The 20381-nt window shown below is 60.3% G+C and overlaps 3 protein-coding genes across 3 annotated transcripts in view; 1 reads left to right on the top strand and 2 right to left on the bottom strand.

The window, feature by feature from the left end:
* Positions 1-6: 6 nt before the first annotated feature.
* LOC128901662 (uncharacterized) lies at positions 7-9334 on the top strand. Its single transcript, XM_054183777.1, has 9 exons — positions 7-545; positions 648-829; positions 1101-1201; positions 5034-5267; positions 6853-6948; positions 8073-8201; positions 8413-8567; positions 8791-8897; positions 8990-9334. The coding sequence occupies exons 1-9, from the start codon at positions 279-281 to the stop codon at positions 9111-9113; spliced, it is 1395 nt and encodes a 464-aa protein (XP_054039752.1). The 5' UTR covers positions 7-278; the 3' UTR covers positions 9114-9334.
* Positions 9335-14295: 4961 nt separating this feature from the next.
* On the bottom strand, positions 14296-15833 carry LOC128901688 (butyrophilin subfamily 1 member A1-like). Its single transcript, XM_054183830.1, has one exon. The coding sequence runs from the start codon at positions 15398-15400 to the stop codon at positions 14672-14674; it is 729 nt and encodes a 242-aa protein (XP_054039805.1). The 5' UTR covers positions 15401-15833; the 3' UTR covers positions 14296-14671.
* A 570-nt stretch (positions 15834-16403) lies between these two features.
* LOC128901605 (butyrophilin subfamily 1 member A1-like) overlaps positions 16404-20381 on the bottom strand; it is a 30824-nt gene continuing 26846 nt past the window's right edge. The window contains exons 5-9 of the mRNA XM_054183676.1: positions 18441-18461; positions 17971-17991; positions 17588-17608; positions 17194-17214; positions 16404-16438 (exon numbers count right to left, since the gene is read on the bottom strand). Coding sequence (XP_054039651.1) covers positions 16404-16438; positions 17194-17214; positions 17588-17608; positions 17971-17991; positions 18441-18461 — 119 coding nt within the window. The remainder of the gene's footprint in view (positions 16439-17193; positions 17215-17587; positions 17609-17970; positions 17992-18440; positions 18462-20381) is intronic.

Genomic DNA, 20381 nt, shown 5'->3' with positions numbered 1-20381 from the left:
TGAGTGCGGGGCCCCCCCTGTGGCCTGTTGGGAGGGGACAGTGTCCCCGTGGCAGTGTCACCCCAGGAGGAGTGGGGCTGGCACGTGTGGGGCTTCTTCCAGCTGTCTGGGAAAGGGTCTTGTGTTCTGCTGGGTCCTCCCTGGGGGGCTGTATCAGCCCCCCCGTCTCTCTCTGCCTGGCAGCTCTCCTGCTGGGGGCTGTCCCCCAGTGTGTGTGGGGTGACAGCCTTGTCCCTGCCCTGTGTGACTGTCCCTTGCTGCCAGCTGGGAATGGCCCGATGGCAGTTGCTGTGCCCGGGGAGGGGGTTGAGAAGCTGCAGCTGAGTGTGTGTGGGGTAGAGGGGTCTGGGGGGTCCCTCCTGTGTTCCCTGGGCAGGTTGTGCTGGGGGTGGTGGGGCTGGGAGGGGGACAGCACTGTCCTCACCCCGAGTGGCTCTTTCTCCCTCCAGGCAGGTGCCCCACGCTCCATCCAGTGTGTGCCCTGGTGCTGGCTGTGCTGGTGGCTCTGGTGCTGGCTCAGGCCGTGGCTGTTGCTGCACTCTCAGGTAAGGGAGGAGCGGCTGCCTCCTTCCCTGCCCCGCGGAGCTGTGTCCCCTGGTCCCTGTGGAGCCCAATCCTCTGCCCTTCTGCCCTTCCCTCTCCAGCAGGAAGATGTGGAGGGGATCCAGCTGTGCCTGTGGCTCTGGTGCTGGCCTGTCCTGATGACTGGGTCGGGTACCGCAATGTCTGCTACTACCTGTCGAGGGACGAGGGGAGCTGGGAGTGGAGCCAGGAGCAGTGCTCCTCGCATGGGGCCTCGCTGGCCATGCCCCGGAGGGAGTGGGAGATGGTGAGTGAGGGGCTGTTGTGGCTGCGTGGGGGTTTGGGGGTGTTCCTGGGTTGGGTGCAGAGCCCGGGGTTGGAGCCGAGCTGTGTCAGAGCAGGAGTGAGAGCGCTGGCCGGGCTGGTGAGCTCCTGCAGCAGCTCTGGAGCTTGTTGGAGCAGGCGTGGGGTGGGAGCTGCTGCCATCCCAGGGCTGGTGGTAGCCGTGTGGGGCTGTCAGGGACCAGCGTGGGGCTGGCAGCATCTCCTGACTGTTGGCTTCTCTGTGTCGAGCCCAGGAGTTCCTCTGGAGTCAGAAGGCCCATGTTGATTGCTGGCTTGGGCTGCGGAGACGGGGCGAGCGCCTGCAGTGGGTGGATGGCAGCAGCTTCAACCAGAGGTGAGTCCCGTTGGGAGCCGGGGCCGTGAGGAGACAGTCCTGCGGTGGGATGGGCAGGGCCCTGGTGGGACGTGTCTGCTGGGGCTGTCCCTCGCAGGCAGCCCTTGTCCCCTCCTGGTGCTTGAGGGGACGACCGCGACCCCCGTGGTGCCAGCGGTGCCTGTGCTGCTTGTTGCAGGTTTGTGGTGCAGGGCCAAGGAGAGTGTGCGTATTTGTACGACGGGGCTGTCGCGAGTGCAGGCTGCTCCCAGTCACGGCCGTACATCTGCAGCAAGCCCCAAGCGCCCGGGTGACAGAGGCGCTGGAGAAAGGACCTTTGCTTGGTGGGGCCTCACAGCTTGAGCCCTTCCAGCAGCGCAGGGGAGTGTGGGGATGTCCTTCCCTCAGCTGCTGCTCCGGGTTGGTCCTGCAGGTGGGGAGAGGTGCTGGGAGCTGCTGTGTGCTGCCTGCACTGGGACCTCAAGCCTGGGACTGGTTTCTTCATCCTCCTGGGCCCACCCCAGAACCCATCTTGCTCCTCTCACACCTCACAGGTGATGCTGAGCTGTGGTGATGGAGCTGGAGCAGCTGCTGCCAGATGAGCTGGGTGCAGAAATGTCAGTGCAGGTCCCTGGCCCTGTGCAGGGTGGAGGGGACACAGGGCCAGGGGGTGAAGTGGCCCCTGTGGGGCTCCCTTGAAAGTTAGACTCTCATTCACATGGAAGCTTTTTTTTTTGTTTTGCTGTTTTGTATTGTTTATTAAAACATGATGTATTTCTACATGTGTTTGTCTCCTGCTGGGGCAGGGGCGTGTGCTGGAGGCAGCCCTGTCCCCTCCCCTCTGGTGGCACTTTCCATCCTGCCTTTGGGAGCGTTGGAGGACACGGCTGTGAGGGGGTGGCTGCCCCCCGGGGTCTTCTCCCCCCATCCCTGTCAGTGTGGGGTGCTGGTGGTGGGAGGGGGGTGGCTTCAGCCCGTGTCCCCGTGTTTTCCTGCCCCCTCAAGAAGGGCACCCGGGCTGGTGGGTGCTCCAGCTCTGCCCTTCCCTGGGTGGGTGCTGCTGCCAGCGCCGCCTGCCCCTCTCCTCGCAGCCGTCCTGCTTCCACGCTGTTAACCACAGCCGCCCCCTTTCTCCTCGGGGATGAGGCAAAATAACACCCCTGGGGCCTGAAAGCCATCGGAAGGGAGGAAAAGCGGCTTTGAGGGCTGTTTCTGTCATGATGGCGGCGGGGGGGGGGGAAGTGGAGAAGGGAGATGGGGGTGTCAGGTGGGGGCTGCTGTGGAAATAGTGTCTGTGCTTTGAGCAGGGTGATGGCTGGGGGTTGGGGGGGCTCAGGCCCCGGTGGTTTAGCTTGCTTCCCCCCCCCCCCATTCTTTTTTTTTTTTTTTTTTTTTTTTTTTTATGCTTTCCCCCATCCCTGGGCTCCTGCCAGCACTGTCCCCAGTTCAGCCTGGACTGGGCGGGGGGGGGGGGCCGTGGTTGAACGCGGCCAAACTCTGGAGCCACCAGCGTGGCTGAGCACCCGCCTTCTCCCCACACACACACCCACCCACCCACCCACCCCCCCCAGTGAATTCCTTCCTGCCGCTGTTGGTGCGGAGAGGAGGAATCCTGCTCAGCGGCCGGCCGGGTTTGCCGTTCCAGCTGTGTCACGTCCCACTCCCGGTAAAGAGGGAGGGTGAGTGACTTCAGATTCGTCAATGCTCAACGGCGCGGACTAAGGTGAGATAAATCTCAAGGTCGATATAGAAACGCTTATTAGCTCACCGGAACGGTTAGTACAGGTCTTAACAAGTCCACGGTAATTGTTTAGGTATATAACAAATTACGGCAAGTGGTGAGGCGTGCGTTGTGTTACTTAACAACAGGTATAGGACGAGTTACGGCAAGCAGTACCGAAGGTCGTTCCTTCCCAACTCTAACCGTTCCTTAACAACTCCAAGGGAAAAGAGAAACTGAGGCACAGAGAAAGGAAAAGGCGGAGAAAAAGGCAGAGGGAAAGAGATCACTGGCCCTGGTTCCAGCGTCTTTTCCGGGGAATCTTCCCAGGCACAATCTTCTTCCTTCTTGGAAAAATCTTCCCAGGTCTGATCTTCTTTCTTGGGAAGAATTTTCCCAGACACGGTCGTCTTTCTTGGGAAGAATCTTCCCAGGCGCTATCTTCTTTTGTTTCTTCTTTGTTCCCCCCTGGGGGCCCTTATTTTCCCCTTTTACGTTTGCCGAATTAGCAGGGCCCACCCCCCTTGCCAGGGACAGCCTGGGCTCCGGTGTCTCCCTTCTCCCAGGTGAGGTGTAGCGTGATTTGGGTGGAGAGACGAGCATCCGTGTTTAGCGTGATCTCTGTAACCTCCGTGAGCACGTGCAGGGGCCTGCGCTTTCACACGCATTCCGCGGATAATGAAGCAAAGGCCGCTCGCTGGACCCGATGGCCTCGAGCACTGAGAACTAGCGAGCTCACCACACGAGTGGCAGAACTCTCCTGTCTTCCCAAGACAGTTCTCCCCCGCTTTTGGGCGCCAGAAGCGTGAGCCTTATCGGTTCCTCGAAGGCCGGGCCCGCGTTATGTATTTCCTTGAGGGTGCTTGAGGCGTTCCGTGGAAGGCTTGGAGGGCCTCCTGCCCCTTGGCAGGGAATTTAGAATCTGTCTCTTACCAGCTGTGAAAATGCAAAACATCAGCTCAACGATGCCGCAGGCGTCGAGTTTGTGGGGGTCGATTGCTCTCTTTAGAGCTCTTTTTTTTTTTTTTCGGGTCGCTTTCTCTCTGCGCAAGTCTGGAGCGGGTTTGCTCTCCGGAGAACCCCCTTTTTCCTCAATGGGCATAAATCCCTAATTTTTGGAGGCTCCGGTGGATCCGGAAGCATCTGGCTCTTCTTCTGCCAGCGTGGCTTCCGCTTCCCGCGGCTCGGAAGATCCTCGCGTGGGGTTCCTCAGCCTGCGTGCAGGGAAAAAAAAGATGAGCAGGTCTCCCAAACGAGCCGGGCAGGATGTCACCTCACGCCTTTATAGCTCGATTTCCTGGAACTTCGGGGTTTTGTTTGCTTTTTCTACCTTTCCTGGCCTCTAATAAGTCTGGTCCCATCCCGGCTTCCAAAAGGAGAAGCCGACTATCTCTTGGAAGTGACTTGAAAACAAGGCACGAAGGAGAAACAGACAGATTTCTTGAGCTGTTTGGAATGTTTTCCATCCTTCCCCCTTTGTTTCCGAAGAGTCTCCCAGGCTTTTTGGCACCCGCTTAGCTCCACAGAGCAGCAAAATGACGCTGTGCTTGAAACCCCGGGCTGGAAAATCAGCGGGATTAGGGAGAAATCGGTAACGGGGAGAAGGCGACGACGCTGGCATAGGTTTGGGTGGGGAGAAGAAGCAGCGGCTGAGGCTGGAAAAACACCTTTTGCGTAGCGAAAGGGAGGAGGTGAGGGTGGAAGGGGTCCGGCGTTACTTTATTTCTTAAAAATCGCGGTCCTTCTGGGAATATTCTGGGAGATCGCGGAGTCTTTGCGTCATTCTGGCAATGCCACCTTAGTTGTCACGTAAAACAGCCAGTTTGGACAGAGGGGAGCAGAGTCCGGAACGACACGTTTTGGGTCGGTTTGGGCCCTTATTTTTTTTTTTTTTATTGCAGGTGTCTTGTTTGGGAGCTTTCCTGTGGGACGGTAGGAGAATACGGATAGAATACGCAAAGAAAAGGCTTCTTGACGCTCTCAGGTGTTACTTCCCTCGCTGTGAACTCCTTTTCCCAGCCTTAATCCGGCAGAAGCGGCGCAAAGTTTCATTTTCGGGCAGGCCAGCGCGTCGAACGTGCTTTTTTTTTTTTTATTGCTTTTTTTTTTTTTGTCTTCCTGATGCGCGTTCAGAGGCTCGCGCTCACCCTCGCAGACCTCTACCTTGGAGGGGGAGCTCGCAGTGTTGGAGGCGAGCGACAAACCTGCGCAAAACCGGCTTGGCCGACGGCTGGATCGACACCCGCGGAGCCCGAGGCACGGCTGGGCGCTCCTCTCCCGCGATGCCTGAGGAAATCACTTACGCCGACCTGGCTATCGGTCCCGGGAACCGCCGCAGGGACCTGCATTCGCTCCCTCAGCCTGGCGGTAAGCGCAGAGTGGCAATTTTTTTTTGTTTTGGCGGCGGGGTGGGGGGGGGGAGCTTTTTCGGTTTTGGGCTGCCATCATGTTGGGAGACTCCCGCCCTCCGGGTTGGTGCAGGAGGGGAAGGCGCCCACGGCTGCGGGGCGCGGGTGAGATAAGGGATCCCGCCTGCCGTTTGGGATCCCACTGGGAGTTTTGTCTTGGAAAAGGCTGCAGGGTTTCTTTGGAACATGGTCCCTGTTTCACTCCCTACCCGGAGTCCTACCCTGGAACGGGATTCCTCCACCGTGGAAACCAAGCGGGATTGCCTTAACGTCGCTGCCGGGGGGTTCAACCCCGCGGCTTCTCGTCTGCCTGCAGCTGCCCTTGGGGACGGCGTTGTGTCCCCCCCCTCCACCTTTACACCTCCCTCGCCCTTCCTGGCGCGGCGGCTTCGCCCACAGCCCTACCGGGAAACCAGCTCCGGTTTTCCACGGTTATTTTTAAGCCTTCCCGGAACACCCCCAGCTCGGCCATTGGAACGTCGTCCTTGCCGCCGGGACAGGCTGAACTCCACAAACCGAACCTCGGATGCTCCGCGGGGCAGGACTCGGCCACGGCACCCGAGCGCGTTTTCGGGGGCCGGTTCTTCGAACCCATCCCAAGGGACTGTCCTGGTCCTGGCGTGAGGGAAGAAGAAATCCTGGAAGAAGAAATCCAGGGAGCAAAAGGCTCCAAACCTGCCCAAATTCACCCGCTCTCAGGGCAGCCACTGTCCTTAGATGCCCTCATCCATGTCTCGATACTCCTGGTCCATCTTTGCTGCCCTTGCAGGGGGTGTTTCGTGCCTTTTTTCCTTCCTCCTCTGCCTCCCCGTGCTGCTTCGTGCTCTCTTTCTGCGGACCCTGGTTTTGGTTTCTAGCTTATGGGAAAAAAAAAATAATAAACCAGCAAAAGGTTCAATTGCTGCTTTTTCCTCCTCTGGAAGGGAGCTCTGCCTGGTGAGGACCCTCCTCGGTTAACGCACCGCACCTTTTTTTTTTTCATTTTTTGGCAAGAATTCCTGATTTATTTCCCCCCCCACCAAACGCATCCCTTTTGATCCTGCCTCCGCACTCCCTCGGGGCAGGACGGAGCTGGGGGAGGATGAGGGTGGTCAGATGAAGTCTCCTTGGAGGGGGAAAGGATGCCGTGATGGGGCACATCTCCCATCTTGGCCCACCTCTAACCTTGACCGAACCCTTTCTGAGGCAAGGAAATTCCCAATTTTTCGGAGGTTTTGGATAGCTGGGTAAAAAAAAAACCAACCAACCAAAAAAACCAAAAAACCAAAAAAACAACCAACCCAACCTCATCGCTTCGCCCCGGCGTCGGCGGGATCGGTGTGAAATGGAGGAGGGCGGTAGCGGCGAAAGGCCGACGATTGACCGCAGCTTTTGAACAACCAGCAGCAGCATCACCACCACGGAGGGCTTTTTGGGGAGAAAATAGCCCAAATCCGCTCTGCAGACCTGGCTCGTTGGATGTGGGATTGGGCCAGTGGTTTTTTTTTTGGTTTTTTTGTTGTTTTTTTTTTTTTTTCTCCTCCCGACAACTCTTCCTCTTGCAGCATCGGGCTGTCCCCAGTGGCACCGAACCGCGCTCTGGACCGGCTGGACTGGGAACCTCCTCCTCGGAGTGGCCGTGGTGGCGATGGGATGCTCGCGTGAGTTGGCTCCGCTTGGTGGCAGGGGGGCAACCAAAGGACAGTGCAAAGAGGGGACCCTGCAAAGGGCGGGGAGGGGGGGCCGCTGGCCCGGCGGTTTGCGTAGGAGGCAAATCTGCTTTTTATGATCGGCGTTGGCTGACGCGCGTTGGTGCAAGGTGGGGGGAAGTGGGTTTTTATCGGAGTTTCTTAGAGCTGATGGGTGCAGGAGCCTTGACTCTTGGTTGGCCAGTGAAGGAGAAACCCCTGGAGGCTCCTCAGCCGTGGCAGGGTCAGGATTTGTCACCCCGTGGCCGAGCTCGGGGTCACACGGAGCCCTGCCGAAATTAGCCTTGTGCCCGGTGTGACGTTGCTGGCGGCATCTGACGCTGCGCTGGCCCCCCAGCAACCCCAAAACCCCACCGAGCAGGTGGAAGGGAGCCTCAAATGTCCGATGGCCCTTGGGAAGGAGATTCTCCAAAGGGGGAGGAGATCCGGGGCCAGCAGTGATCTGGGGATGATGGTTTGAACTTGGCGTGGACCCAGCGCCGGAGAGACCCCTCCAAAATCAATCTGTTGGGAGCCGGTCATGGGCGCCGCAGGTGGCCGTGGGCGCACCGTGGTGCAAGGGGTAAGTCAGAAGGCGGTGGGGAGCCCTTCACCCTCGCGTCAGGCCCCTCTGAACTGCACGGGTGAGGCCGGTACAGCTTGTTTTGCAGCAGAGACCACTTCCGCAGCGGTCAGAGGCTACGGGGCTTTCTGCCGCCATCCAGTTTTGATGCTGGCGTGCGATCTCACGCTGGGGGTGGAGGTCGCACGTCCTGCTTGGTAGTGGAAAGCAGCAGCGGGGTGGAGGCGGTTGCAAATATGTGTGTGGGGGGGGTGAGCTCAGAGGTTTTGACCCCAAAAGGAACTTGTCTGAGGTTGTGACCCCGAGGTCTGGAGCCTGCTCTGGGTCGGGACCCCGAGGCCCAGTTCTCACCCCGCCATGAGATGCTCGGATCAAGGCTTGGGGGTGGGTTGGAGGGCTCTGAGCACCCGCTCGGTGTCGGGATCCATCCCAGACACCTCCCCGCAGCTCCCCGGGGCCACGTGAAGGTAGATCTTGGGGGAGCCCGTCCCTCTCCCCTGCTCCCCCCTTGCAGTTCTCCACCAGCAGTCGGAGAACCCAGGAATCCGCAAGAACGTGAGCGGGAACGTAGGAGATGGCAACATCATCCCGCAGAACGTCTGCTCGGAGCTGAGGGGAGCTCTCTGCTCGTCAAAGCCACAAGGTAACTGCCCCGGCCACCACGCATCTCGGCACCGTCAGGTTTCCCCCAAACCTTATAGCCCAAATTCCCCAATATTTTGTTCCCCAAGCGCAGCTCGGGGCATCCCCGTCTCCCTGGGGAGCAAACCGGCCTGAACCACTTGTCCTTCTTGGGGCGCGCAGGGGACAAGGTGGCTGCGTGGTGGCTGAACACGGCGCTGACTGTCTTTCAGAGGGCGCGGGGTGCAAGCTGTGCCCCATGAACTGGATGCCGCGTGGGACCAAGTGCTATTGGGAGTCCGGTGGGATCAACCCTTGGAGCGCCAGCCGGGAGGACTGTGCGAATCGAGGTGCCGAGCTGCTGCTGCTGGAGGACCAGGATGAGCTGGTAAAGGGACCGATGGCATCAGGGATGTGGGACTGTGGGGCTGGTGGCACCTGGAGAAGGGCTGAGGGCTTGCCCGGGACCCTGGGGTCAAGCACCCGGCCCTGGGTGCCTTCGCGTGGGGGACGCTGGTGGGGCTCTGTCCTGGGACACGGGGGCTGGAGCCTGGTTTGGGATGGTGACCTGCGGCACATGGGCGTCACCGCCTGCCCTCTCTGCGATACAGGATTTCCTAAATAGAACCCTCCAGAAACCCACCAGCTACTTCTGGATCGGCCTCTACGCCGGGAAGGGCTGGACCTGGCTGAACGGCTCCCGCCTGGACCCGAGCCGGTGAGCGCTTTGGTGAGGGACGGGTGTCGGGGTGGGCACCATCACCCGAGGGACCTTCCTGTGTGACGTGGGGCTCCCTCCCGCACCCGCAGGTTCCAGCTGAGCCCCCGGGCTGAAGGCGGCTCCTGCGGGGTGATCAAGGAGGGCAGGATCAGCTCCGAGAGCTGCGGCTCGATGTCGCGGTGGATCTGCCAGAAAAAAGCCACCCAGCTCTGAGCCGGGCTGCGGCCGGGAGAGACCCTCGGGGATGGGGTGGGATCAGGCCCCCTGCAGGGTGACGCGGGAGCCGGTGGTGGTGATGATGATGATGATGTGCGACGACTGTCTGCGCTAATTGATAACGGCGTTATCTGGGCTCCGTGTGGTGTTTTCAAGGAAGTTTGGGAATGGGGAGAGCTGGAAGGAGCATCCTTCTGTCCTGCTGGTGTGCGCATGCTGGCCCCCGGCCCTGCCTCCGGGGTGAGGGGGGCTCAGGGCTCCCCCATCCCACCCCCTTCGGGCTTCCTGCCCCTGTCAACGACACCCTCAACCTTCCTCCCACGCCCTCCTCATCCTCAGGTGCCGCTCTCGCCCCGGGCCCAGCACAACTCGCCCGGGAAGGGAGCCGGAGGGGCAGGGGAGGAGACGGGTGTTGGTGGGCACGGTGCCGGCAGCGGGGTTGCGAAGGCAGAGAGGAAGCGCAGCGGGTTAAAAAGGAGAGAAAAAGAGGTTTTGGGGGGGTTGGGGGGGAATAAAAAGCGACGCAAACGGCGCCCGTCACTTTCCCGGGGCAGCGCTGCGTTGAGGCTTTCGGCGCAGGAAAGGCGTTGATGTCACGGCGACGTTTCGGTGGTGTTTTTCCCGAGTCTGGGACTCCTCGGTTCCCCTCAGTTCGAGGAAAGTCACTAAGAAAATTAAATGGGGGAACGAATTAAGGAAAATTATTAAAGGGAAATAACTCTTATCGCGGCCTAAAGGCTTCAGCAAATGCAGCCGCCCTGGGGCTCAGTGAAGCTCAGCGAAGAGCACGAATCGCACCCGTATTACGATCCGAGGTAAATTAATTCTCGTTAAAGCTTAACTTATTTACGCTAGACAACCGATTTCCCTCAACAAGTTGACGGAGCGAGTTGAGCTTGCGCCCAAGGAGGGCGAAAACCCAAACCCCGCTGTGCTGAGCCGAGGGAGGGGGAAGGAGAAGGGCCGCGGGGCCGGGGGCCGCGGGGGGACGGCTGCGAGTCGAAGCCCCCGTCGTCTGGGTTGGGTTTGTCCCTGTCACCCACCAGCCGGTTCTGGGGCTCCTGCGGCAGCACCTTCTTGAGGGGGAGGGGGGATGAGGATTTGGGGGGGGGGACCCCCAGAGCCCCCCGTGGGCGGTTTTGCGTGAGCCCACGCGGCCCCGGGCGGATGCGGACGCGTCCCTCGCCTCCTCCTCCTGCCTGGAGCAGCTCCTCTCGCCGGCTCACCCCGCGGCCAACGGGAGGCTGCTGCCCAGGGCTGCCGTCGGGGGAGAGAAACCACCATCTTCGTCAGGTCCAAAACACCCCCTCTGCCCTTCCCCAGCTCCGCTCCCTCCTTCCCGCTCCTTCCCCTGCGACTGTGACAGAGGGGGAGGAAAAAATCTGGCTTCCCCGTCCAGCTGTCGAGCCCAGAGTGAGTTTTCTCTGCCGCAGCTGGCACCAGCGGCGGCTTTGACCTGGCGTTTGTTTGATTTTATTTTTTTTTTTTTGCTCTTTAACTCTTCATCTGTACGAGGAACTGAACCTTTCAGGCGGGGAAGACTCCCTGGCCGGGAAGCTGGAAAATATTCCTTCCTAGGGCAGGCTGGTGGGACTCGTCACCTAAAAACCGTCCGTGTCGCTCGCGTGGCTGGTGGGTGAAGGCGCGTTTCTGAGCTGATGCCCCCGCAGGAGCCTTTCCCTGCCGTCACTTACCTTCTCCAGGCTCTCCAGTCTGACCAGTGGAGCCCCCCCGGTACGAACGGTTCCCCCAGGCTTCGCTTTTTGTAGAAACCCGGTAGCGCTTGGCTGCGAACGGCCGCCGGCTGGTGGGACCGAGCCGGCAAGGCCTGCGGCAGAGGAGGAGTGTGAGCGGTCCTTCATCCCCTGGCACCTTTTCCTGCTGTTTGAGCCCCTCCAAGTGCATTCTTGGGGCAGGGGGGCTGGAAAAATCCCCCCTTGGTGTGGGAGGGAAAGCAGGAGGAGCAATGGAGGAAGGCGGTGAGGGCATGGGGTGGTTCAGGGCAACGATGACGTGGATGGGGACAGCAATTGGGAGGATCTGGGGGGATCTTGGGGCGCTTTCCCCAATGTTCCCGGTCTTGTTGTTCCTCTCTGCCATGCGGAAAGGGGCCAACAAGCCTCCGGCACCCTGGACAAGGCGGGGGGGTGTCTCCATCCACACCCCCAAAGGTGATGCTGAGCCGTGGTACCTGCTGCGTGGTGGCTTCCTCGCTGGCGAAGCTGCAACCAGAAGCGCCTGAGGGAGCGTTCGATCTCCGGGATTGGCGACTGGCGTCGGTCAGGCAGGTTTCCCGGGAGCACGGGGCCGTGTCCTGTGGGAGGATGGGGCCGTTCCCACCTGAATCGCGGATGGGTTTGACCCGCGGCGTCGGGGTGAGACCAGAGGATGGAATGTGCCGGGGTGAAACCCTGGGGCAAAAGCAGCCCTCGGGGATGGAGCAAGGCGCTGCCTGGGGCCAGGAGTCTTTAGGGGGGGGGTCCCTGGCTTCTTTCAAGCCCCATCGCAAGCCCAAATCCAGGCTGGGTGGGGAATGGCTGGAGAGCAGCCCTGAGGAGAAGGACTTGGGGGGGTGTTGCTGGATGAGAAGCTCAACATTCATCGGCAACGTGCGCTGGCAGCCCAGAAAGCCCCTGGCAGCGTGGCCAGCAGGACGAGACGGGGGGTGGGGGGGGAGTGGGATTCTGCCCCTCTGCTCCGCTCTGGGGCCATCTGAGGGACACGGAGCCGTTGGAGCGGCCCCGGAGATGCTGGGAGGGCTGGAGCCCCTCTGCTGTGGGGCCGGGCTGAGAGAGTTGGGGGGGTTCAGGCAGGAGGGGTGGAACTCGGTGGCCTTTAAGGTCCCTTCCCACCCGGACCAGCCTATGGCCAGGACGGAGAAAGGGACCTGTGTGAGGACAGGCTCTAAAAACATATAAATCGGTGTCCGCGGGGGACGTGTTGGCAGCTTCCCCCCCACACACACACCCAGCTCCTGCCCATTGGGGCCAGCAGTTGCCCAGGAGCTGCTCCCTGCTAGAAATACAGCAGAAATCGGCTCCATGGCAGAAACCTGCCATGGATTTGGGGAGATTTTTTCCCCTTTTTGGCTGACGGACGCCGCCACTCGCCGCGTCACTGCAGCAGCCGCAGCACGATGCCTGCCGGGACCGCGGTCCCGACCCATCCAGCTCCCAGCAGCGCCCAGTACCACCGAGGACCTGCACCAGGACCAGACTGGGAGTGAGGGAAGAAGCAGCTCTTCGGTGCTCTTTGCCCCCTTTTTAACACCCGCAGTTTCAGCAGACGGGTCCTTCCGTGTCATTCCGCTCAGCGAGAAAACCTTTCCGGTGCCTGTAGGAGCGACGGAGCCGAGAAAACCCACAAAAGCGCCTTTTCTGCTTGGCTGGGGAAGCTGCGGGAAGCAAAGCCTCGGAGCCGGGAGCTGCGTTCCTGTCCCCGTGCTGCACCCAGAGGTGCCCTGGAGAAGGGAAGGACCCAAAGCCGAGCCCTTGGGATGCTTGAAGGGATGGGGAGAGGCTGCCGGTCGCTCCCGCTCAGCAACAAGAAAGGGGAGCGCGCGAAGCCCTGCATGGAGGCGTGGGGGTGTCCTTGGGGCCTGGCTGTACTTTATTACTTTTTTTTTCCCTCAATTTCCAAGAAAATCAGGCTACGGAGAGGAAACCTGCCTGTGCCGTCGCTCTGCCCCAGGCTGGAGACGGGTGGTGAAGCCGAGCGTTGGGTCTTGGCCACCATCAGCTCAGGAAACGGATGGAGAAGGCGCGGGCAATCCTTTCCTCCCTGTGCTTTGCTGGGCTCCGGCAGCATCAGGGACGTCAGCTCCCCCCAAACCCCCACCCGTGGCCGAGCAGAAACCCCACGAGGGCGGGAGGAGAGGACAGGACCCACCGTGCGACGCCACCGAGAAAATTCACTTCCCGAGACCCTTCCCGGGACTGTTCAGCCTCAGCTGCCGGGAGCTGAGGGCGGTGGCCCATCTGGCTCGGTGTAGACGGTGGTCGTTGCCACGGCCGGTCCCTGCCCTTGTGGCATTAAGGTTGGGGCCACCAGACAGTTCTTGCCCCCCCACCACCACCGGAGCAAAACCGAGCTCGGAGACCAGTGGTGGGTTTTGTGGTCCAAGAGGACCCAAGCGTTTCCAAGGGGTTCCAAGGGGATCCAGCGGGCTCCAAGGGGATCCTAGAGGTTTCAAAAGTTTCCAAGGGTGTCCAAGGAATTCCAAGTGGTACCAAGGTTATCTGAGGGTTCCAAAGGGTTTCCAAGGTGATCTAAGGGGGTCCAAGGGGATCGAAGGGGATCGAAGGTCATCCAAGGTGTTCCAAGGGATTCCAAGGGGATCCAATGAGTTCCGAGTGGATCCAAGGGGTATCAGAGGGATCCAAGGTGTTCCAATATGATCCAAGGGCTTCCAAGGTGTTCCAAGGGGATCCAAGGGGATCAAAGGGGATGCAAGTAGTTCCAAGAGTGTTTAAGGGGGTGGAAGGGGAGTGACGCGGGTACAACGGGACGCGTGGTCTCTCAGGGGTTCCCAGTGGCTTCAGGGGGATCCAAGGAGTTCCAAGGGATTCCAAGGGGATCCAAGGGGTTTCAAAGGGTTTCAAGTGGTTCAAGGGGATCCAGGGGGTCCAAGGGGGTCCAAGGTATTTGAAGGGGATCCAAGGGGCTGCAGCTGGTTCGAAGGGGATCCAAGGAGTTCCAAGGGGTTCTGAAGGTGTCCAAGGAGTTATAAGGGAGTCCAAGGGGATCAAAGGGATTCCAAGGGGATCCAAAGGGCTCCAAGGGGATCCCAGGGGATCTAAGGGGTTCCAAGGGGAACGAAGGGGTTTCAAGTGGTTCAAGGGGATCCAGGGGGTCCAAGGGGTTCCAAGGTGTTCTAAAGGGATCCAAGGGGATCCCAGGGGATCTAAGGGGGTCCAAGAGGACCCAAGCGTTTCCAAGGAGATCCAAGGGGTTCCAAGGGGATCCTGGCCCCCTGGCGTGGTTTAACCCCAGCCAGCAACTAGGAGCAGGCAGCAGCTCCCTCACTGCCCCCCTCTCCCCCAGTAGGGTGGGGAGAAGAGGGAGAAAAGGAGGGGAAAAACCTCGTGGGTTGGGATGAGGAGGGTTTAATAGCAGAGTAACGATAGAGGAAAATATCATTATTTATTGTAAAATAATATACAAAATAAAGCAACGCAATGCAAGTTGCCCTCCCGACCTGAGCACTGGTTGCCCGGCCCGTCCCCAGCAGCGATGGCGGGTCCCAGCCCCCCCAGCAGCCCCCGTTTCTATCCCGAGCAGGACGTCTGTGGGGCGGAATATCCCTTTGGGCGCCTTCTCCTGGCCGTGCTCCCGCTCGGCTGCGACGGGAAGCCAAAAAAGCCCTCGGCTGATGGAAATATTTCTCAGCCACATCTAGAACTATGAGTGATCAACGTTGTTCTCACACTAAACCCAAAAGGCAGCTGATACTCGAACAAAAATTCCCTCCATCAAAGCTGAAAGGAGGACACCCCCCTGCTCGCAGCCTCTCAGCACCGGGGGGGGACCCCACAGCAGCCCCCGTCCCCTGCCCCTCACTCCCCCTCTGCTCCCTGGGCTGGGGCAGAGGGATGGACATCTCCCGCAGGATCCAGGAGAGGAGCGCGGGGAGTCTCCGGAGAAGGGCAGGGGCTGCCGGCGGCTGGGGAGGGGAGGGAAGGGGGGATGAGGGTCTGGGGGGCGCTGCCCCTCAGGCACAGCTGGGTTTTCTCTGTTCCTACCCAAAACCAGGGGCGCAGGGTCTCCCCTTTGAACGAGGCTGGTGGGAACGTGAAGATCTCGACCCCGGTGTCGGCATGGAGGAAAGTCACCAGCCCCCGGGCGCAGTCCAGACAGACCCAGATCCTGCTGGGGAGCGGGGACTGGGGGAGGGGGGTGCGGGGAGAGGTGAGAGAGACAAACTGCCCATAGCTGTGCTGCACTGCCCAGATCCCTCTTTCAGGGCTCCAGTCCGCGAACTTTTTCCTCTCCACAGACTCCCTGGCCACCCCAACACCCCACCGCGACTCGCCTCCCACCTCCACCTCCACCTCCACCTCCCAGCAGTGTCTCCCCTCCCGGAACCCCTCCTGGCCCAGCACGCAGCAGCCACTCAGAAATCTCTCAGGGGTGTCGGGCAATTTCTGGTTGTTGGGCACCTTCTGGGTGTCCTTTTTAGTTTTGCGTCTCACACATCTCAAATCCTCTGACAGGACAAGTTTGCAATGAGCCGTGTTTGGATCCAGGGTCACCACGTCTGCAGGGGACAGGAGGAGATGGAGCATCAGGGTCTGAGCTCAGTCATAGAATCAGAGCATCATGGAATGGTTTGGGTTGGAAGGGACCTTAAAGAACATTCCAGTTCAACCCTCTCTGCCCTGGGCAGGGACACCTCCCACCAGCCCAGGTTGCTCCAAGCCCCATCCAACCTGGCCTTGAACCCCTCCAGGGATGGAGCAGCCACAGCTTCTGTGGGCAACCTGGGCCAGGGGCTCACCACGCTCAGAATGAAAAATTTCTTCTGATCTAAGACTCTCCTCTTTCAGTTGAAAACTGTCCCTTCAATGGCCAGCACGGTTACACCTCATACACAGGGAAAGGGAGGAAAACCACCCACAAAAAAACATAAGGAAATACCCGATTACCTGGATTCTGAGGAAGCAGAAATGTTCTCCACACTACAAGGAGAAAGAAGAGCAGGTCACATCCCACAGCCAGGGACTCTGGGCAGGGGAGAGGGTCCATCCCTGGGCTGGTGTCCCCCAGCTGCCCACCCTCCCAGGCACATCCCCTTGGGGTTTCTGCGGAGCCAGGGGATGGAGGGATGGAGGGGACGAGGAAGCGGGGGAAGGGCTGAGCACAGAGCACCCGGGAGAGGACACAGAGCCAAGAGGAGATCACGGAGACTCACCCAACCGTGCAGCTTGTTCCTCTGGAATGGAAAAAAAGAAGCGATGAGTGATGAGAGGGGACGGCTTCTCATCCCATGGCTGCTCCTTGAGGAGCGCACAGAGGTCGAGGAGAGCTCAGAGAGTTTGGGGAGTGGGAAAAGACCACAAAACCCAGTGAATGGCCCCCTCCAGCCAGGTCATGTCCCACGGCCGGTCGCCAGGGAGTCTGGCCAAGGGAGAGGGTCCATCCCTGGGCTGGTGTCCCCCAGCTGCCCACCCTCCCAGGCACCTCCCCTTGGGGTTTCTGCGGAGCCAGGGGATGGAGGGATGGAGGGGACGAGGAAGGGGGGAAAGGGCTGAGCACAGAGCACCCAAGAATTGCAACCAAGGCAAGAGATCACGGAGACTCACTCAGTGCTGTGTCTCGTTCCCCTGGAAAGGATAAAGAAAGTCAATCAGTGATGAGAGGGGACAGCTTCTCATCCCACAACTGCACCCGCAGGAGCAGGCAGAGCCCTTCTGTTTGGGGAGGGGGAAAAGACCCCTTGGCTCCCGGGGGGGCTCCCTCCAGCCTGGTTATGTCCCATGGATGGTGGCCAGTGGGTCTGGGCAGGGGAGAGGGTCGATCCCTGGGCTGGTGTCCCCCAGCTGCCCACCCTCCCAGGCACATCCCCTTGGGGTTTCTGTGGAGCCAGGGGATGGAGGGATGGAGGGGACGGGCAAAGGGGGAAGGGGCCGAGCACAGAGCACCCGGGAGAGGACACCGAGCCAAGAGGAGATCACGGAGACTCACCCAACCGTGCAGCTTGTTCCTCTGGAATGGAAAAAAAGAAGCGATGAGTGATGAGAGGGGACGGCTTCTCATCCCATGGCTGCTCCTTTAGGAGCGCACAGAGCTCGAGGAGAGCTCAGAGAGTTTGGGGAGTGGGAAAAGACCCCCACACCCTGTGAATGGCCCCCTCCAGCCAGGTCATGTCCCACGGCCGGTCCCCAGGGAGTCTGGCCAAGGGAGAGGTTCCATCCCTGGGCTGGTGTCCCCCAGCTGCCCACCCTCCCAGGCACATCCCCTTGGGGTATCCCTGCACCCAGGGGATGGAGGGATGGAGGGGACGGGCAAAGGGGGAAGGGGCCGAGCACAGAGCACCCGGGAGAGGACACCAAGGCAAGAGGAGATCATGGAGACTCACCCAACAGTGCAGCTTGATCCTCTGGAAAGGAAAAAAAGAAGCGATGAGTGATGAGGGGGGACGGCTTCTCATCCCATGGCTGCTCCTTGAGGAGCACACAGAGCTCGAGGAGAGCTCAGAGAGTTTGGGGAGTGGGAAAAGACCACAAAACCCAGTGAATGGCCCCCTCCAGCCAGGTCATGTCCCACGGCCGGTCGCCAGGGAGTCTGGCCAAGGGAGAGGGTCCATCCCTGGGCTGGTGTCCCCCAGCTGCCCACCCTCCCAGGCACCTCCCCTTGGGGTTTCTGTGGAGCCAGGGGATGGAGGGATGGAGGGGACGAGGAAGGGGGGAAAGGGCTGAGCACAGAGCACCCAGGAGAGGACACCGAGCTAAGAGGAGATCACGGAGACTCACCCAGTGCTGTGTCTCGTTCCCCTGGAAAGGATAAAGAAAGTCAATCAGTGATGAGAGGGGACAGCTTCTCATCCCACAACTGCACCCGCAGGAGCAGGCAGAGCCCTTCTGTTTGGGGAGGGGGAAAAGACCCCTTGGCTCCCGGGGGGGCTCCCTCCAGCCTGGTTATGTCCCACGGATGGTGGCCAGTAGGTCTGGGCAGGGGAGAGGGTCGATCCGTGGGCTGGTGTCCCCCAGCTGCCCACCCTCCCAGGCACCTCCCCTTGGGGTTTCCCCACACCCAGGGGATGGAGGGATGGAGGGGACGGGCAAGGAGGGAAAGGGCCGAGCACAGAGCGCCCGGGAGAGGACACCGAGCCATGACAGAGCTCCTGGAGACTCACCTAGTGCTGCATCTCGTTTCCCTGGAAAGCAGAAATAAAATTAATGAGTGATGAGAGGGGACGGCTTCTCATCCCATGGCTGTTCCTGCAGCAGCAGGCAGAGCTGGCGAGACCCCAAACTCCTTGTGTTTGGGGAGTGGGAAAGGACCGTGTGGGTCCCAGAGCAGGTTCACTGCCTCCCTTCTCCCCCAGCCACCCCTCCCAGGCAACCTGCATTGAAGCCTGACTTGAGCAGAGATTTAAGGCTCAGCCTGATTTAAGCTGACTGATTACGGGTCCCCACTTCTCCCCATGACTTAGGTCACCTCCTGGGCCCCGTTCCCAGACCCAGTGCTCTCCAGTCCCCTTCTGGGCTCCATCAACCCAGACCAACGACCACAGGGCGATCAAGAGCCGCCCAGAGCCACGTCCCTCCCAGGGGGCTCCTTTCTCAGGAGGCTTCGCTGGTGGCAGGGGCCAGAAGGACTCACCCAGCGTTCTGGACAGCCCCACTGCAAAGCAAAGGCAGAGGAAGAGGAGGTCAGGAGAGCAGCTGCTTCATCGGCGCTAACATCTCACCAGGGACTCTTGCACCGTCCCACCAGCCAGGTGCTCTGGCCACGCTCCCTGGCCTCCCACCCATGCCCTGGGTCCTTGTCCCCATCCTTCCTGTGGCAGAGCTTCTTTAATGAAGGCAAAACACCTTTTGACACGACTGTCATCCCCTTCTACGTACGTCCATGGGCCAGGGCTCGGACTCGCTCCACCCCAATCCCCTCCATTCCATCCCCCCCGTGACAAACTCACCTTTCCTTCGCCAGAGATAAGCGATGACGCCAAATGACACCACTGAAAGAACGAGGAAGATACCCAGAACTGCCATCCAAGGACGGGCGTTGTGGAAAAAGGGAGCTGAGAAACAAAAACACAGCAGGAAAAGGGCTCACTTTGCACTCCTGTGTAGGAGGAAAATGAAAGGGAGAAAGAAAAACTCCAAGTTCTAACTCATCGTCAGGGTTTGGCTGGGACGGAATGAACAAGCAGATGTCATCGCTTGCAGCTATTGAGGGATGGGATGTTTTGGATTTGGGATGAGGAGCAGCGATGGGAGCGCACTGATGGTTTTGGGTGTTGCTGGGCAGTCGAGGAATGGTCTGCTCCTCACACCGCCCCACCAGCGAGTGGGCTTGGGGGGCGCAAACAGTTGGGACAAAACCCGTTACTCTTCCCATTCTCTATCCCATCCCAACGGTGGGGAATGAGCGAGGGGCTGCGCGGTGCCGGCTCTGGGCTGGGATTACACCACCCCACTCCTAAAGCCTTGTGCTGGGAGCCCTGGGCTCAAGGGGACATCGTCCTCTCCAGCCCACGGACATCCCAATGCTCCCCTGAAGCCCGCCAGGCTCAGGTTATCTCCTGCGCTAAAGCTCACCTGCGGGTGCATCCCCTCCCATTCCCCCACCCCCCGCACGTTTCTCCAGCCCCCCGAGATCAAACCGCCCCCGCCCCCAAGCGCAGCCAACCCCAGCCCCGCTGCCATCCTGCACCTGAGATGTGCAGGGACGACGCCTGCTCCTGCTCCAGGCGGCTGTTCCTCACCACGCACGACAAGTTCCCATCGCCCTTCCCGCTCACCACGACGACATCTTGGATCTCAAACAGGCCCCTCTCGTCAGAGGAATGTCTCTGGGAGACCGAGGGCAGACGCTGCCCGCTGGCAGCCTTCCACAGCACCTCTGGTTGCGGGTACCAGCCGGCCGATCCACACGCCACCCGGATGCCTCTGTTCTCATAAGCCTCCAGAGAGATGAGAGGGACGGAGCCCATGGCTGGGTGAAGAGCCCGCCGTTGGGCTGAGTTAGGGATGGACTCGGCTCAAAGTCAAAGACCCAACCCCGTACCAGACACAACACAAACAGCCCGGCAGAGGAGGACCCAGAGGCCGAGCAAGGTCTCTGCCCTCTCCCGTCCTTGTCCAAGAAGCCCTGAGGCTTCCAGACAAGGCACCAGGTCTCCTCCGGCCAAACGGCAAAGGCAAAGCAAGGATCCAGCTGGTGGGACCTGGGAAGAGGGCTCTTCCCAACACCAGGCACAGCGGTAGCTCCCATCCTGGCCTCGCTTGGCAGCCCAGGCCCTGAGCCCAAGCAGCTGCTCAGCAACTTCTCCCCTGTGCCCTCACAACACCTCGAGGACACCACAGAGACACAAAGCCACCTCGTTTGTGCCGCTCTGCCCCCAAAAACACCTCCAGCACCATGTCTGTGCTCCTTCCTGGGCAGGCACGGATGGGAAGGGTCCCCTTCAACCCGACCTCTGTCAAGGTCTATTGGCCTTTGGCATTGGATGGATGGACGTGAGGGTGGGACAGAGGTCTGGGAGGGACACTCCAACCCAGGGACACCTACACCATCCCCAGGAAACACCACACCACC

The sequence above is a fragment of the Rissa tridactyla genome, chromosome 27 (genome assembly GCF_028500815.1).
Source record: "Rissa tridactyla isolate bRisTri1 chromosome 27, bRisTri1.patW.cur.20221130, whole genome shotgun sequence".
NCBI lineage: Eukaryota > Metazoa > Chordata > Aves > Charadriiformes > Laridae > Rissa > Rissa tridactyla.
This window is presented reverse-complemented; position numbering and strand designations above follow the sequence as displayed.